Consider the following 16,864-nt stretch of genomic DNA (forward strand, 5'->3'; position numbering starts at 1 on the left):
ACGGTGGGTGGCCGGGCAGAGGCGCTCCTCACTTCCCAGACGGTGGGTGGCCGGGCAGAGGCGCTCCTCACTTCCCAGACGGTGGGTGGCCGGGCAGAGGCGCTCCTCACTTCCCAGACGGTGGGTGGCCGGGCAGAGGCGCTCCTCACTTCCCAGACGGTGGGTGGCCGGGCAGAGGCGCTCCTCACTTCCCAGACGGTGGGTGGCCGGGCAGAGGCGCTCCTCACTTCCCAGACGGTGGGTGGCCGGGCAGAGGCGCTCCTCACTTCCCAGACGGTGGGTGGCCGGGCAGAGGCGCTCCTCACTTCCCAGACGGTGGGTGGCCGGGCAGAGGCGCTCCTCACTTCCCAGACGGTGGGTGGCCGGGCAGAGGCGCTCCTCACTTCCCAGACGGTGGGTGGCCGGGCAGAGGCGCTCCTCACTTCCCAGACGGTGGGTGGCCGGGCAGAGGCGCTCCTCAGTTCCCAGACGGGGCGGCCGGGCAGAGGCGCTCCTCACTTCTTCCCGGACGGGGCGGTCGGGCAGAGGCGCTCCTCACTTCTTCCGGGACGGGGCGGCCGGGCAGAGGCGCTCCTCACTTCTTCCCGGACGGGGCGGCCGGGCAGAGGCGCTCCTCACTTCCTCCCGGACGGGGCGGCCGGGCAGAGGCGCTCCTCACCTCCCGGACGGGGCGGCCGGGCAGAGGCGCTCCTCACCTCCCAGACGGTGGGCGGCCGGGCAGAGGCGCTCCTCACTTCCCAGACGGTGGGCGGCCGGGCAGAGGCGCTCCTCACTTCCCAGACGGTGGGCGGCCGGGCAGAGGCGCTCCTCACTTCCCAGACGGTGGGCGGCCGGGCAGAGGCGCTCCTCACTTCCCAGACGGTGGGCGGCCGGGCAGAGGCGCTCCTCACTTCCCAGACGGGGCGGCCGGGCAGAGGCGCTCCCCACCTCCCAGATGGGGCGGCGGCCGGGCAGGGGCTGCAATCCCAGCACCCTGGTAGGCCAAGGCAGGCGACTGGGGGGCGGAGGCTGCCGTGAGGCCAGACCACGCCACCGCACTCTAGCCTGGGCAACACCGAGCACTGGGTGAGCGAGACTCCGTCTGTAGTTCCAGTAGCTCGGGAGGCTGAGGCGGGCAGAGCACTCGGCGTGAGGAGCTGGCGACCAGCGTGGCCAAGATGGCGAACGCGTGCCTGCAGCGAAAGGAGAAAAGGCAGGCAGCGGTGGGGCGCGCCGGCAGAGCCAGGCAGTCTGCGGCGCGGGCAGCAGCAAGCCGAGTAGATTGCAGCCTCGGCCAGAGAGGGAAAAGAAGGAAGAAAGAAAGAGAGAAAGAGAGAAAGAGAGGAAGGGAGGAAGGGATTTTTTTTTTTTTTTGAGACGGAGTTTCACTCTGTTGCCCAGGCTGGAGTGCAGTAGTGCAATCTCAGCTCACTGCAACCTCCGCCTCCCAGGTTCAAGCATTTCTGCCTCAGCCTCCTGAGTAGCTGGGATTACAGGTGCTCACCACCACACCTGGCTAATTTTTGTATTTTTCGTAGAGATGGGGTTTCACCATGTTGGCCAGGCTGGTCTCAAACTCCTGACCTCGAGTGATCTGCCCACCTCAGCCTCCGAAAGCACTGGGATTACAGGCATGAGCCATCACCCCCGGCTTTGTTTCTATGATTTTGACTAGTTTAGGATACTTCATGTGAGTGGACTCATATAGTTTTTGTTCTTTTATAACTGGCGTATGCTTATTTCACTTAGCATAATGTCCTCAAGGTTCATCTATGTTGTAGCACATGACAGGATTTCCTTCTTTTTTTAAGGCTGCATAGTCTTCTATTGTATATTTTCTTTATCCATTTGGATCAACGGACATTTGGGTTTCTTCTGTCTCTTGGCTATTGTGAATAATGCTGCAGTGAATGTGAGTGTACAAATATCTTAGAGATCCTGCTTTGAATTCTTTTGGATATATACCCAGAATTAGGATTGATGGATTATATGATAATTGCATTCATGGTTCTTCACTGCAGTGATCATTACTGTGGTGTTTATCTAATGATTTTTTATTTCCATCATTCCTACATTTATTAACTGGAACTCTATTGTAAGAAAGAGCTGTCACTTCTTCCCCATTTATTTATTTATTCAATTATTTATTTATACCAGTACGAGCTCATGGATGTTTATTTTCTTCTGAGTTATAATTCATTTTCTTTTCTTTTCTTTTCTTTTTTTTTTTTTTTTTTTGAGATGGAGTCTCGCTCTGTCACTCAGGCTGGAGTGCAGTGGCGAGATCTTGGCTCACTGCAACCTCCACCTCCCGGGTTCAAGCAATTCTCCTGGCTCAGCCTCCTGAATAGCTTGGATTACAGGTGCGAGCTACCATGCCCAGCTAATTTTTGTATTTTTAGTAGAGATGGGGTTTCACCATGTTGGCCAGGATGGTCTTCCTCTCTTGACCTTGTGATCCATGTGCCTCGGTCTCCCAAAGTGCTGGGATTACAGGTGTGAGCCACTGCACCCGGCTTATAATTCATTTTCCAATTAGTTATTTTGTTGATTAGATTGTCCCAGCTTGGGCTATTGGGAACACCTTTCTACATGCCCCCCATCATTTTTTGAATACTCTCTTAATTGCTGGCACCACAAGATGTTTCAGGTTCATGTCGTATTTTCTTTGCTCTGGCCCTAGATTCAAACATTTCTCCAAGGAGTCCTGATTTTTTTTTTTTTTTTAGATGGAGTCTCGTTCTGTTGCCCAGGTGGGAGTGCAGTGGTGCGATCTTGGCTCACTGCAGCCTTCACCTCCCAGGTTCAAGTGGCTGTCCTGCCTCAGCCTCCCGAGTAGCTGGGGACTACAGGCGCACACACCACGCCCAGCTAATTTTTATGTTTTTTAGTAAACATAGTTTCACCATGTTGGCCAGGTTAGCCTTGAACTCCTGACCTCAGGTGATCCTCCCGCCTCGGCCTCCCAAAGTATTGGGATTACAGGCATGAGCCACCGCACCCAGCCCCAATTCCTTCTATTGGAGAGCAGTATTTAGAAATCAAGATCTGGGTATTAAGTGTGCGTGAGCCTGTGTTGTTGAACTCTACTCAGACTTTTGAAGGCAGCTTGATATAGGGGACAGAACATAGCTTTGAGTATATATTCTAGTCTTTAGTGAACTTTACTTCTTTGAGCCTTTGTGTTCTAATTTCTAAAATAGGAAAAAATAGGCCGGGCACAGTGGCTCATGCTTGTAATCTCAGCACTTTTGGAGGCCAAGGTGGGAGGATTGTTTGAGGCCAGGAATTTGAGACCAGCCTGAGTAACATAGCAAGACCCTATCTCTACAAAAAATCCAGAATAGCTGGATCTCTGTGTTCCCAGGTCCTCAGGAGGCTGAGGCAGGAGGATCCCTTGAGTCTGGGGGGTCAAGGTTGCAGTGACCCATGACCACACCACTGTACTCCAGCCTGGGTGACAGAGCAAGACCCTATCTCCAAAAAAAAAAAAAAAAAAAACAAAACAAAAGAGGAGGGCAGGTGTGGTGGCTCATGCCTGTAATACCAGCACTTTGGGAGGCGAAGGTGGGCTGATCACTTGAGGTCAGGAGTTTGAGACCAGCCTGGCCAACATGATCAAACCCTGTCTCTACTAAAAAAATACAAAAATTAGCTGGCGTGGTGGCACACGTCTGTAATCCTAGCTATTTGGGAGGCTGAGGCAGGAGAGTTGCTTGAACCCAGGAGGTGGAGGTTGTAGTGAGCCGAGATCATGCCACTGCGTTCCAGCCTGGGCGACAGCGAGACTCCGTAGATAACATAAGTAAAACACCAAGCATGTAGGTAGGTACTAGGCATACAGGAGATCTTCAGTAAGTTGCAATTGCTATTTTTGTTGCTATTTATTTTCCTGTTACTTGAGAATTTTCTCCTCACTGTATGAAATGAAACTAAAAAAAAAAAAAAAAAAGTTGTCCTAAAATTACCTTTACCAAATTGCAACCTCTCCCTTGGTCTTAGTTTCCTCATCTGTGAAGTGAAAAGGTTGGACCAGAATATCTCTGAGATTTCTTCCAGCTCGTGTTGTTATTCTGAGTTACTCTTTAGTTCTTCAGTTGCCTTTTCTCCAAGCTAAACAGCCTAAATTCCTTTTGACCTTTCCACTAGGACCTTTTATTCATCCCTTTGATCATTCCTGTGGTTCTTTTTTTGGACGTTCTCCAAAGTTGTCCTCTTTGAAAAAAAAAAAAAAAATCCACCTAGTTTTTATTGAGTAATGACTTCATGCCCAGAATGGTGTTGAGCTTTGGGACAGAAAATGAAAGATGTATAAGATGGGCTGTGCCCTGGAGCTTATAGTTGCTAAAAGGAGCAGACACACACACCCATGGTATTCAAGAATTGCTTGAGTTCGTCCCAGCACCCCCTTTCTACTTCTCTGCCTCTGTCATTCTTGTTTTTTTATTTTTTATTTTTATTTTTTGAGACAGAGCCTTGCTCTGTCACCCAGGCTGGAGTGCAGTGGCACGATCTTGGCTCACTGTAACCTCCGCCTTCTGGGTTCAAACAATTCTCCTGCCTCAGCCTCCTGAGTAGCTGGGATTACAGGCACACGCCACCATGCCTGGTTAATTTTTGTGTTTTTTTGGAGAGGGGTAGAGATGGTGATTTACCATGTTGCCCAGGCTGGTCTCTAACTCCTGGACTCAGGCAACCCTCCCGCCTCGGCCTCCCGAAGTGTTGGGATTACAGGCGTCAGCCACCACGCCCAGCCTATTGATATTTTTTAATCTAAGCAAAGGAAAAATTGAGGTCTTTAAGGGTTGAGTGAATTTTTTGCAGGAAGTGCAAGGACAAGAGTGGGTAGTACAAAAAAGTAAATGTGTGTGTTTATAAGTGTGTAGGTGTGGAGAAACTAGATGTTGTCCTTGATACTAGATACATAGGTACTTTAGTAGTTCAATATAGTGTGAAATGTTAGCTAATGGTAGGATAGAAATACAGTAGATGGTAGGACAGCCACAGAAGGAATCCACTGGTTACTCCTGGAGCTGTGAGGAAAAAGAAGGTTCTAATAGAACCTAATAGAAGAGGACCCAGCCCAAAGCACAGCTTGTGGAAACTGCTGTTGGCTGTGTTCTTTGAACCAGTTTAAGTGCTTTGTGTTTTAGGTGGACCATTGCATTGATGTATGTGATGTAATGGGGAGGTGTTCTGTGTTTAGTCTGTGTTTTACAAAGCCTGCTTGATACTTATGAATTAAAGCCTAAGTGTCCTTGGGACTGACCAGAAGAATCCTGACTAATCTTTTAATATCCTCGTTTGGAAAGAAAAGTAAATAGTAACATTCCACAATTAGAAATTCTATTTTTTCTTCGTTAGGGTTAAAGAAAAAAAATCATTTTCATTCCATGTGTTCCATTTCTTCTTGGAATAAACCAGAATTGAAGAGTCAGTCCTCTTCCTGCTCCCTCTCACCCCTTTTTATTGTAAAGGTAATATAGCATTAGTGAGAGTTTGGAAACTAGATTTTTTTTTTTTTTGCCAGAATTATTTTGGCTATAGATTCTTAAATTTATCCATAATTCTAACTTAACAAAATAACTCTTTGGTTTCTTGTGTGTTCTTTCTAAACTTGCCCATATGCAGTCTATGTAGTCATGTTTTACCTATAATTTTATACATATTATAAGCATTTTTCATGTTGCTAACAATAATAATAATCTCTAAGTAAACTGTGCACTCTGAGTGATGATGATGTGTCAGTGTAGGTTCGTTCTTTGTATCAAATGCACCACTCTGGTGTGGGGATGTTGATGGTGGGGGAGGCTGTGCATGTGGGGGAAGGGGTATGTGGGAACTCTGCCCTTTCCAGGCAGTTTTGCTATAAGCCTAAGACTGCTGTAAAAAAAAAAAAAAAAAAAAAAAAGTCTATTAAAAAAAAAAAATCCCAGCCAGGCACCCAGGCTCATGCCTGTAGTCCCATTTTGGGAGTTCATTTTGGGAGTTCAAGGCATTTTGGGAGTTCAAGGCAGGAAGATCACTCACTTGAGCCCAGGAGTTTGAGGCCAGCCTGGGCAACATAGGGAGACACTGTCTCTACAAAAATACAAAAATCAGCAGGGTGTGATGACAGAAGTCCCAGCAACTCAGGAGGCTGAGGCAGGAGAATTGCTTGAGCCCAGGAGGTGGAGGTTGCAGTGAGCTGAGATTGCGCCATTCCACTCCAGCCTGGGCAATAGAGCCAGACCTTGTCTCAAAAAACAAAAACAAGACAACAAAAACAAAACAAAACAAAAAACCCTCAGTGGATACCTGATTTTCCACTGAGTGACTGAACTTTAATTAACCATCTCCCTAGTGGACTTTCTTCCCAGTTTTCATTCTGTATAGTATCTGGCACATAATAATGGCTATTTTATTGCCAAATTGCTTTTAAATGCAATGTGAACATAAAAAAGGTGGCGATTGTGATCCAAACAATAGTGTTGGTGATGATAGTGATGATGGAAACTTCTGCTATTTATTGAGTGCCTATTTTGTGAAAGGCACTTTATATATCTTATCTTCTTTCATCCTTACTGCAACTGAGGTTCAGTAAGTTTTCCATGGCCACTGAGCTTGTTGTAGGTGACAGAAGCAGGTTTTAAACCTAAAAGTGTCTGGTGTCTTTATTTTTTTTCCCCATATACTGCCCTGCTGCCCATATTTAAATAGATAATACAATTCTGTTTCCTAGAGTTGACTTAGATGTAGTTCGAGGTTTCCAGGGCTGAATTCTTTCTTTTGAGACCGATTCTTGCTGTGTTGCCCAGGCTGGAGTGCAGTGGCCTGATATTGGTTCACTGCAACCTCCGCCTCCTGGGTTCAAGCTATTCTCCTGCCTCAGCCTCCTGAGTAACTGGGATTATGGGCGCGTGCCACCACACTTGGCTAATTTTTTGTATTTTTAGTAGAGATGGGGTTTCACCATATTGGTCAGGCTCTCGAACTCCTGACCTCAAGTGATCCACCCACCTCGGCCTCCGAAAGTGCTGGGATTACAGGTGTGAGCCACGCCACCTGGCCTTTGAATTCACTCTCTCTTTTTTTGTTTGTTTGTTTTTTTTTTTACAAACAGGGTCTTCCTCTTGCTGTGTTGCCCAGGTTGAAGTGCAGTGGTGTGATCATAGCTCCCTGCAGCCTCGATCTCCTGGGCTCAAGTGATCCTCCCACCTCAGCCTCCCAAGCAGCTGGGACTATAGGCATGCACCACCACACCTAGCCAATTAAAAAAAAAAAAAACTGTAGAAATAGAGTCTTGCTATGTTCCCCAGGCTGAGTCTTAAACCTCTGGCCTCAAGCAATCCTCTCACCTTGACCTCCCAAAGTGTTGGAATTACAGGTGTGAGCTATTGTGCCTGGCCCAAATTCTTTTATTTCTTCAGATATTCAACAGATATTTCTTGGGCATCTACCATGTACTAGACACCCTTCTAGGTGCTGATCTTGGGTCTTCTTGGTGAGCTGATCACTGGGAAGTGGGCTAAGTAAGGTTGGAAAGATCCTATAGTCTTTACTTTGAAACAGCTCTGCTCAGATTAACCCCATAAGTGCTCAGTGTTGCATAGATCTGTGTTTTTATTCTTCAGTGGCCCCAGATGAGCCGGTCCCGAGCATGTGGTGGATCAGAACAGATTCCTGGAATAGACATACAGCTGAATAGGAAGTATCACACCACACGTAAGGTGAGAATTATCAGTGCATTCTATGTTTATAGAGTGCTTTCACACAGGTGTTCTTTGGATCTCAACAAAATTGTTAGCTAGGTGAGTTTTAGCAAATGCAGAAGGTGAGGCTCAGGGGGTAAAGTGACTTGCCCAAGGTCACGAGGATGGTAAGTAAGTGGCAGACAAAATGAATTTTTTTTTTTTCAGGGACAAGGTGTTGCTCTGTCACCCAGGCTAGAGTAGAGTGGTGCCATCATAGCTCACTGTAGTTTCGAACTCCCAAACTCAAGCTATCCTCCTGCCTCAGCCTTCTGAATAGCTGAGACTTACTGGCATGCACCACTGTGTACTGCCAATTTTTAAATTTTTGTAGAGCCCAGTGTCCCGTTTTGTTACCTAGGTTGGTCTCAAATTCCTGGCTTCAATTGATCCTCCTGCCTCAGCCTCCCTAAGTGCTGGGATTGTTTAAAAAATTTTTTTTTAACAGATGAGGTCTTGCTCTGTTACCCTGGTGGAGTACAGTGGCATGATCATGGCTCACTACTGCCTTGAACTCCTGGGCTTAGGTGATCCTGCCACCTCGGCCTCCCAAAGTACTGGGATTACTGAGATTATAGGTGTGAGCCACCGTGCCAGCCTGAATATTTGGACCTAAGCCTTCTGAGGCTATGTCCTGTGTTTCTTCCACTGTCGTGTCTGGAAAACACTTAAGAGGAAAATGTATGAATTTTTTACATGTTAAAAATAAAGTGATATTTAACTTTTGGATAATTTTTTATTGGTTAGATAGCTTGCCTTTGCTTGGAGAGGGTTAACATTAGAACAGACTTTCCTTGGAGGTTATTTGCAAACTACAAGACCCGTATTTTCTGTAGTCATTAATAAAATTTGTGATATCTTTACTAAAAAATGCAAGAGTTTAAAAACATTCGGTGCTTGATTGCAGTTTTGAATAACTTTTGACTGCTTTCAGGCAGTATTTTTTTTTTTCCTTTTCCTATTACATCAGTCAGCATAGAATGTTTTACTTCTCAGAATTGTTCTTGGGAGATGGGGGTCAAGATTTCCTTTTAAAAGTCCTTTTTTTGATAGAACTTTTATTCTAATACCCCACATCTGTCATCTGCTAGATATGGGATAATAGACATACAGTCAATGAGGTAGGCATGTCTTGCTCTGAAATTTGGAAGGCATCTATTAGGTACAGTTCCAAATGTGTTTTCATTGAATGATAAAGATGCTTAAAAAAATGAAAATTAAAAATTGTAGGTGAAAACAAAAATCTAAGCAATAAAAATGCCCTCAGCCCAAGCATGGTGGCTCACACCTGTAATCCCAGCATTTGGGAAGGCTGAAGCAGGAAGATTGCTTGAGGCCAGGAGTTTGAGACCAGCCTAGGCAATAGGCTATGGACCCCCCTCTCCAGAGAACAACAGGCTGTGGACCCCACCTCCACAGAAAATTTTAAAAATTGACTTGGTGTGATGGCGTGCACGTGTAATCCTAGCTACTTGGGAGGCTGAGGCAGGAGGATCACTTGAGCCCAGAAGTTTGAGGCTGCAGTGAGCTGTGATTGTGCCACTTCACTTTAGCCTGGGTGAAGGGAGGAGACCCTGACTGTATTAAAAAAAAAAAAACGCTCTCAGACCTGATGAGGAAAAAAGCATTCTATTAAAAATTTTTTCCAACTAATTTTAGTTTCTTTCTTTTTGGTTAATCAGCTTTCTACTACCAAAGATTCCCCACAGCCTGTTGAGGAGAAGGTTGGTGCTTTCACAAAGATAATAGAAGCCATGGGATTCACGGGACCTTTGAAATACAGTAAATGGGTAAAGTCCTTTAAGTTCTTCTCATTTTTCCTTTTAAGCATTGTGCTTTCTGCTCCTCATAGATTTTTTAAAGCTTCTGCTTTGCTTTCATGGAATTCATACATTATTTTGGATGTGAGGACGATCTGGCTGTGACATCTGTCACCTCATTGATCACCAGGGTTGATTCGGCTGATCTGGCTGGGTAGGCAGGTGTCCCCTTCCTCCCTGACCATTCCATGTGCGACCTTTTTGAAGCTGTGTTCTTGATTGAAGAGGATGACCTTCTCCAATAGAGGAGGACCATTCTTTGATCAAGGGTATATGAGTAGCTGTACTCCCCTGCCAGAACCTCCAAGTAAGCTCTCAAGGTCCATACATTATCCTAAGAACTTCTTCAAAATATCTCTGCCCACGTGCCACAATCCCTTGATGCTTCCAGTCAGATCTATACAACATGTGGGGCTGAACTAGTCCCTCCACCTGATTCCTTAGAAGCATCTCATAGTAGCAGGCATGGCAACAAGACTGGGCTTTCCAGGCCCTTGCTGCGTGGTATGCCATATGGATGACTTCTGAGGGGTCAGATGGGCCAAATGTTCTGATGGGCAACATTCTTAAGGAAGCATTACTTTCTGATGGACCCATATTTTATAAGAGATTTTCATTAAAATTTTACTAATCATCTTTTTATTAACTAATTAAGCCCACGATCTATTGTAATTCTTATTATGGAGGGATATTTGTTAGCTATGTCACTCCCAGTCAACTCTTGGCCTAGCACATTATCTCTTATAATAGTAGTGGCTATAAATGAATGAATGTTCCCTCTGCCTCAGATTCATACTGCCCCTGGGCTGTTATAATAATACCTCTAACCAATTATAGAAATAAAACCTCAGCAATTCAGTTCTTCTCAGCCCACTTATCTCCTAGAATAGGTTGAGCATCCCAAATTGGAAAATTGGGTATTCAAAATCTAAAACATTTGGAGTTTTTAGACATGATGCCCCAGGGAAATGCTCATTGGAACATTTTGGGTTTTTGGATTTGGGATGCTCAGCTGGTAAGTATAATGCAAAGAATCCAAAATTCCCCCAAATCCAAAATTCAAAACATGCTGTTTCCACACGTTTCAGATAAGGAATACTCAACCTGTAATACCATTTCTCTCTTTTACTATGGCAGAAGTGCCTTTTATTGCCTTTCAGGGTTGCTGGAATATTGGGTAAGCCTAATCAGTCATAAGTCAAAGCAAGCCCACTCAAAGCAGTAGGGAAGATTTTTCTAGAAAATATGAAAGCTTTACTGAGAACAACCAAGTAATGCCAGTTACACCATTTTAACAAGTTGGATTCAAATTAGAATTTCAATTTTATTATAGACTTCTACTTGTGGTTTCTTCTTATGGTGTCTGGTTCTCTTCCTAACAATTCTCACTACAGCAAATACGAGCTTCTCTCTATAATTACTCTTTTACCTGAATTCTGAAAAGTGAACAGTAATTCCTCAAGCATTTTGTTTTTAAGGGGCTTTGAAAAAATATAGAAAGAACACAAATACTGATGTTCTTGAGTCCCTAAGGTTATGAAGTATCTTCTTAATTGCCAACGAAATATTAGTTATGTTCTTTAAAGTTGTATTTTTTAATATCTTAATTTTTGACACTTGATAATTGTTGATATACTTGGTAATGTTTTTAACCAGAATCTTTTCCCTTATTAAAAAAATATTATGCTTATGGCATTTGGATTTACAAACTTAAAGTATATGTTTTGTTTGAAAATTAGAAATTAAGAGGGAAGTCAAAACAAAAAAAAGAAAAGAAACATTTACAGTTTTATTCATTTCTTGGTGATTGGGTTCCACTTGGTTGCTACCATATGTATTGTCTAGGCTGTTTTTTAATGATTCTAGAGAGAAAATTGCTATCATTTGGAGGATTACTAAATCATCAGGAAAATTCCTTCACTCTTTTAGCCTAAGTTAGCCTCTGATTTTTCTTGGTTCCCTTGTGACATCAACTAAATCCCTAATGTTTGCATTTTAAAACTCTTGTGATATGATGGTGTGTACTTTCTATAACCTTCATTTTATTTTATTTTCTTTTAATTTTATTTTTTTTGAGACAGAGTCTCACTCTGTCACCCAGGCTGGAGTACAGTAGCGTGATCTCAGCCTACTGTAACCTCCGCCTCCCAGGTTCAAGCGATTTTCCTGCCTCAGCCTCCTAAGTAGCTGGGACTACAGGCGCATGCCACCACACCTGGCTGACTTTTGTATTTTTAGTAGAGATGGGGTTTCACCATGTTGGGCCAGCCTGGTCTCGAACTCCTGACCTCAAGTGATTCCGCCTGCCTTGGCCTCCCAAAGTGCTGGGATTATAGGAATGAGCCACTGTGCCCAGCCTATAACCTTCATTTTAAAATTTGTTACATCACAATATCAAAGTATGACATTCTAGTGTAATTGAGATGTGAAAATGTATGTGTAACTTTTCATTTTGAAAAACAGAACCGTTTTCAGCCATGTTGACTCAAATCAATGCACTTGTATTGGATTGCACTGGCAAAATTATTTGTTTTGTGTTCTCACATGTATTTGATTAGGGAGTAAAATACCTGCATGTCTGTCCACATCAGCAGTATCAGCTATCTTTTCTCTATCTTTTTCTTTAATGTTTTCATGTATTATTCCCATGTTCTATAATCATATTTAGGATCTTAAATGTAGCTTTCCCTTACCTATTTGAGTATCTTGGAATCATCATTTTTAAAAATTATCTTTGTATGCAGTATCAGGTGAGATAAGGACAATAGTTACCCAACTCAGCCACATGCCATAGAATAGGTTTCCATATTAGCATTAAGCCAAAAAGTTATTCCTACTCTGAAGGACACTGACAAACTGGAATGTATTCAGAGGTAGGCAGTGAGCCTTATGAAAACTTCAGAAATCGTTAAGAATGGTTGAAGGAAATAGGGATGCTTAGCCTGGAAAAGAGAATACAGGATGATTCTTCTCAGGTATTTGAGGGGCAAATGTGAAAAAAAGAAGGTATTCCAGTGGGCAGAATAATTTTCAATGAATGTTACATGAAGCAGATTTTAAGTTTGGCAAAATAAGAATCTAACAAGAATTGTCCTCTGGTGGGACAGGTAGCCTTACAAGGTCATTGGTCTTGTTTGAACAGAGGCCCAGATGGTTGACTGTGAATCAAGAATGCTGTAGAAGGATTTCCAGTAGACGAAAGAAGGTTCAAATGATTTAAAAAACCCTTCTAACTCTTTTTTATTTTTTTTGAGTTGGAGTCTTGCTCTGTCGCCCAGGCTGGAGTGCAGTGGCGTGATCTCGGCTCACTGCAACCTCTGCCTCCAGAGTTCAAGCAATTCTCCTGCCTCAGCCTCCCAAGTAGCTGGGATTACAGGTGCCTGCCACCACACGCAGCTAATTTTTGTATTTTTAGTAGAGATGGGGTTTCATCATATTGGCCAGCCTGGTCTCTTGGCCAGGCTGGTCTCAGAACTCCTGACCTAGTGATCCGCCCGCCTCTCAAAGTGCTGGGATTACAGGCGTGAGCTTGCCAGGCCCTTTCAAACTCTTACATAGCTGTTAATGCAAGCCTTTTACTAGATTTGTTTTTCATCATGTAGGATGTTAAAAAATGCATTAGTTCGTGGGAGAGCAGGTTTTCATTTCCTAAAGCTGTTCAAGGTGCCTCTCTTTTACTCAAGTAAAAGATGACTGATGAAGTCTTCTAAAGTTAAAATGAAATAAATATGAATTCATCCAAGGACCAGAACAACTTGTATTGACTAGTTGAAAATTCAGCCCCCCGGCCGGGCGCGGTGGCTCACGCTTGTAATCCCAGCTCTTTGGGAGGCCAAGGCGGGCGGATCACGAGGTCAGGAGATCGAGACCACGGTCAAACCCTGTTTCTACTAAAAATACAAAAAATTAGCCAGGCATTGTGGCGGGCGCCTGTAGTCCCAGCTACTCGGAGAGGCTGAGGCAGGAGAATGGCGTGAACCTGGGAGGCGGAGCTTGCAGTGAGCCAAGATCGCGCCACTGCACTCCAGCCTGGGCAACAAAGACTTTGTCTCAAAAAAAAAAAAAAAAAAGAAAAGAAAAGAAAATTCAGTCCCCCTACCTCCTTAACTCAGATCAGTGCATGATTCTTGAAGAGGTTCTTTCCTCAAGTTATTATTTCCAGTCTCTGTGTGATAGTCTTTAGAGACTTGCTTTAGAGATTTGTCCAGGAAAATGGCTCACCCAAGTATAAAGGCTTGGCCTTGCAGCAGGAAAAGTGAAGAACTATAAAATGCTCCTGATTGCCATAGCATGAGCACTGAAAACATACTCTGGCCAATCTGATGAAGTCTTCATTGTTTGTGATGAATGCTTTCTCACAAACGTGTTGTTGGGGAAGCTTCCTTCTCAAGGAAAGACTTGGGCTTTGGGCCTTGAAGGCAAGTCTCCAGGCAAGGTGATTAATTATGAACCCAGGACTTTATGTATAGGAATCTGAAGGAGATTACAAGGTTAAAAAAAATCAAGAAATAGATGATTAGAAATTTTAAAGTTACATACTTGTCTATAGCTGAACTGGGCTGTAAGCTCCATGAGAGCAGAGATTTTTGTCTGTTTTGTCCACTGCTCTATTCTCATCATGTAGATCAGTGCCAGGCACTGAGTTATGTACTCAGTGAATTATTGGATGAAGTGAGGAGCTAGGGCAGATGTCCTGAACTCCCTGTCTTAAGGATAGGAGTAGGCCTGTCAAGGCCAAATTATTAGGATCATGGTATTATTAGATTATCATTAGTTTGGTAATGGCACAGACCAGTGCTTCCCAAGATGTGTTCTGTGGTCAGATACTTCCTAGAACTGCAAGTGTTAACAAAATTAAACGGGCTTTTTTTTTGTCTGTTGATATGGTGAAACTGATTGTTTTGTCAGTGTTGAATTATCTTTGCATTCCTGGGATAAACTTCACTTGATTATGATATATTATCCTTTTAAAAATATTGATGGATTTAATTTTAAAATATTTTCTTAAGGAATTTTCCATCTATGATCTATGTTCATGAAGGCTATTGTTCTGTAGTTTTGTTTTCTCCTAATGACTTTGGTTTTGATATCAGGATAAGGTTGGCCTTATTGAATGAGCTGGGAAATATTCTTTCTTCTTGTTTTCTGGCAGAGTTTGTGTAGATTTCATAACATTTCTTTTTTTTCTTTTTCTTTTCTTTTTTTTGTTTTGAGATGGAGTCTCACTCTGTCACCAGGCTGGAGTGCAGTGGCACACTCGGCTCACTGCAACCTCTGCCTCCTGGGTTCAAGAGATTCTTCTGCCTCAGCCTGGGACTACAGGCGCGCACCACCACGCCTAGCTAATTTTTGTATATTTAGTAGAGATGGAGTTTCACCATGTTGGCCAGGATGGTCTCAATTTCTTGACCTCGTGATCTGCCCACCTCAGCCTCCCTAAGTGCTGGGATTACAGGCGTGAGCCACCGCGCCCGGCTGATTTCATAACATTTCTTTAGATGTCCAGTACAGTTCTCTAGTGATGCTATCTGGGTCTGCAGTTTGCATTGTGGGAAGGTTTTTAACCACAAATCCAATTTCTTTAATAGATACAAGACTGTTCATGTTATTTATTTTAGTGAGCTTTGATAGTTTGTATCTTTCAAGGAATTTGTCCATTTCATCTAAGTAATCACATTCATTGGATTAAAGTTGTTCTAGGATTCCCTTATTATCCTTTTAATGTCTTTAGGATATGTAGTGATGTCTGCTCTCTGATTCCTGATATTGAAAATTTTTATCTTATGTGTTTTGGGCTTTTCTTTTTCCTTGATCAGTTTTATAGGTTATCAATTTTATTGATTTTTTTTTTTTTTTTGAGGCAGAGTCTTGCTCTGTCACCCAGGCTGGAGTGCAGTGGCACGATCTTGGCTCACTGCAGCCTCTCCCTCCCAGGTTCAAGCGATTCTCCTGTCTCAGCCTCTGGAGTAACTGGGATTACAGGCGCCTGCCACCATGCCTGGCTAATTTTTGTATTTTTAGTAGAGACGGGGTTTCACCATGTTGGCCAGGCTGGTCTCGAAATCCCGACCTCAGTTGATCTTCCTGTCTTGGCCTCCCAAAGTGCTGGGATTAGTGAGCCGGGTGGGTGAGCCACCACGCCCAACCTAATTTTATTGATATTTTTAAAGAAACAGCTTTGGCTTCAATTTTCCTTTTTTTTTCAGTCAAGGTCCAGCTCTGTCACCCAGGCTGGAGTGCAGTGGTGTGATATCAGCTTGCTGCAACCTCCGCCTTCCAGGCTCAGCCTCCTACCTCAGCCTCCTGAGTAGCTGGGACTATAGGCACACACCACCATGGCCAGCTAATTTTTGTATTTTTGGTAGAGATGGAAACGTTTTGCCATGTTTCCCAGGTTGGTCTCCAACTCCTGGGCTCAGCCGATCTGCCTGTCTCGGCCTCCCAAAGTGCGGGGATTACAGGCATGAGCCACCATGCCTGGCCTGGCTTGGATTTTCTATATTTTATTTTTCTGTTTCAGTTTTGTTGATTTCTGCTCTTTACTATATCATTCTTTCTGCTTGCTTTTAGGTTTAATTTGCTTTTCTTTTCTAGTGTTTCACCATGGGTTTTGTTTAAATGTGGGCTTCTAATGCTGATTTACTCCCCAGATAGGGATATCTGATTTTTATTTGTCTATTTCTATATGTCCTATTTTCCCCTGTATTAACTTTAGACTGGAAGCTCTTAAAAACATGACAGACCTCAAGTCAGTAAATAAAATATCTTAATTACAGTCAGAGACGTAATCATTCCTTAATTTGTTATGGGTATTTCTACCCATCAGAGACACTTGCTTTAACTCTACAGAATATAGAAAAATATGAACATTATATAGTTTTGAGTATAGTATGTTCTTGGTGACTTTAAACCTTAATATCATAGCTCCACTAAATTCTAGATTGGTTTTTCATCAGTTGCTATGTCATTCTCAGCCTGTACACATTTGTTTTTAGTCTATGCATATTTGAGTTTATAACTTTCCCTGTTGTTTTAAGAAAAAATAAGCTTCTAGAAGCCTTGTTGAAGTGCTCATTTATTTAGTTATATCTTTAATGAAATGTTTTGAAAGTCCTTAAAATACCTGTTCCTAGAGTGCTGAGTTGGTCTTCAGACCTATAAGTCAACTCTTAAATAATTTATTTTTAGATTTATTTTTATTAAGGCATAATTTATATACAGTGTAATATAAAAATCTTAAGTATACAGCTCAGTGAATAAATTAAAACCACCACTCATATCAAAAGCTTAAGAGAATTCCTAGTGCTTTGGGAATAGTAAAAATTTGATTCTTAT

At 43.2% G+C, this 16,864-nt stretch overlaps 1 protein-coding gene across 7 annotated transcripts in view; it reads left to right on the top strand.

Annotated features, from left to right (window-relative positions):
• The window catches only part of UQCC1 (ubiquinol-cytochrome c reductase complex assembly factor 1), a 117,971-nt gene that overhangs the window by 23,555 nt on the left and 77,552 nt on the right, over positions 1 to 16,864 (top strand). For 6 of the 7 annotated variants that reach the window (XM_055266675.2, XM_055266674.1, XM_055266677.1 and 3 more), the window contains 2 exons: positions 7,593 to 7,688; positions 9,392 to 9,499. The exons of the other annotated variant lie outside the window; for it this stretch is intronic. In XM_055266675.2, the coding sequence (XP_055122650.1) occupies positions 7,593 to 7,688; positions 9,392 to 9,499 (204 nt within the window). The remainder of the gene's footprint in view (positions 1 to 7,592; positions 7,689 to 9,391; positions 9,500 to 16,864) is intronic. 7 annotated transcript variants of the gene reach the window in all.

Source organism: Symphalangus syndactylus, chromosome 24, assembly GCF_028878055.3.
Source record: "Symphalangus syndactylus isolate Jambi chromosome 24, NHGRI_mSymSyn1-v2.1_pri, whole genome shotgun sequence".
Taxonomy (NCBI): Eukaryota; Metazoa; Chordata; class Mammalia; order Primates; family Hylobatidae; genus Symphalangus; species Symphalangus syndactylus.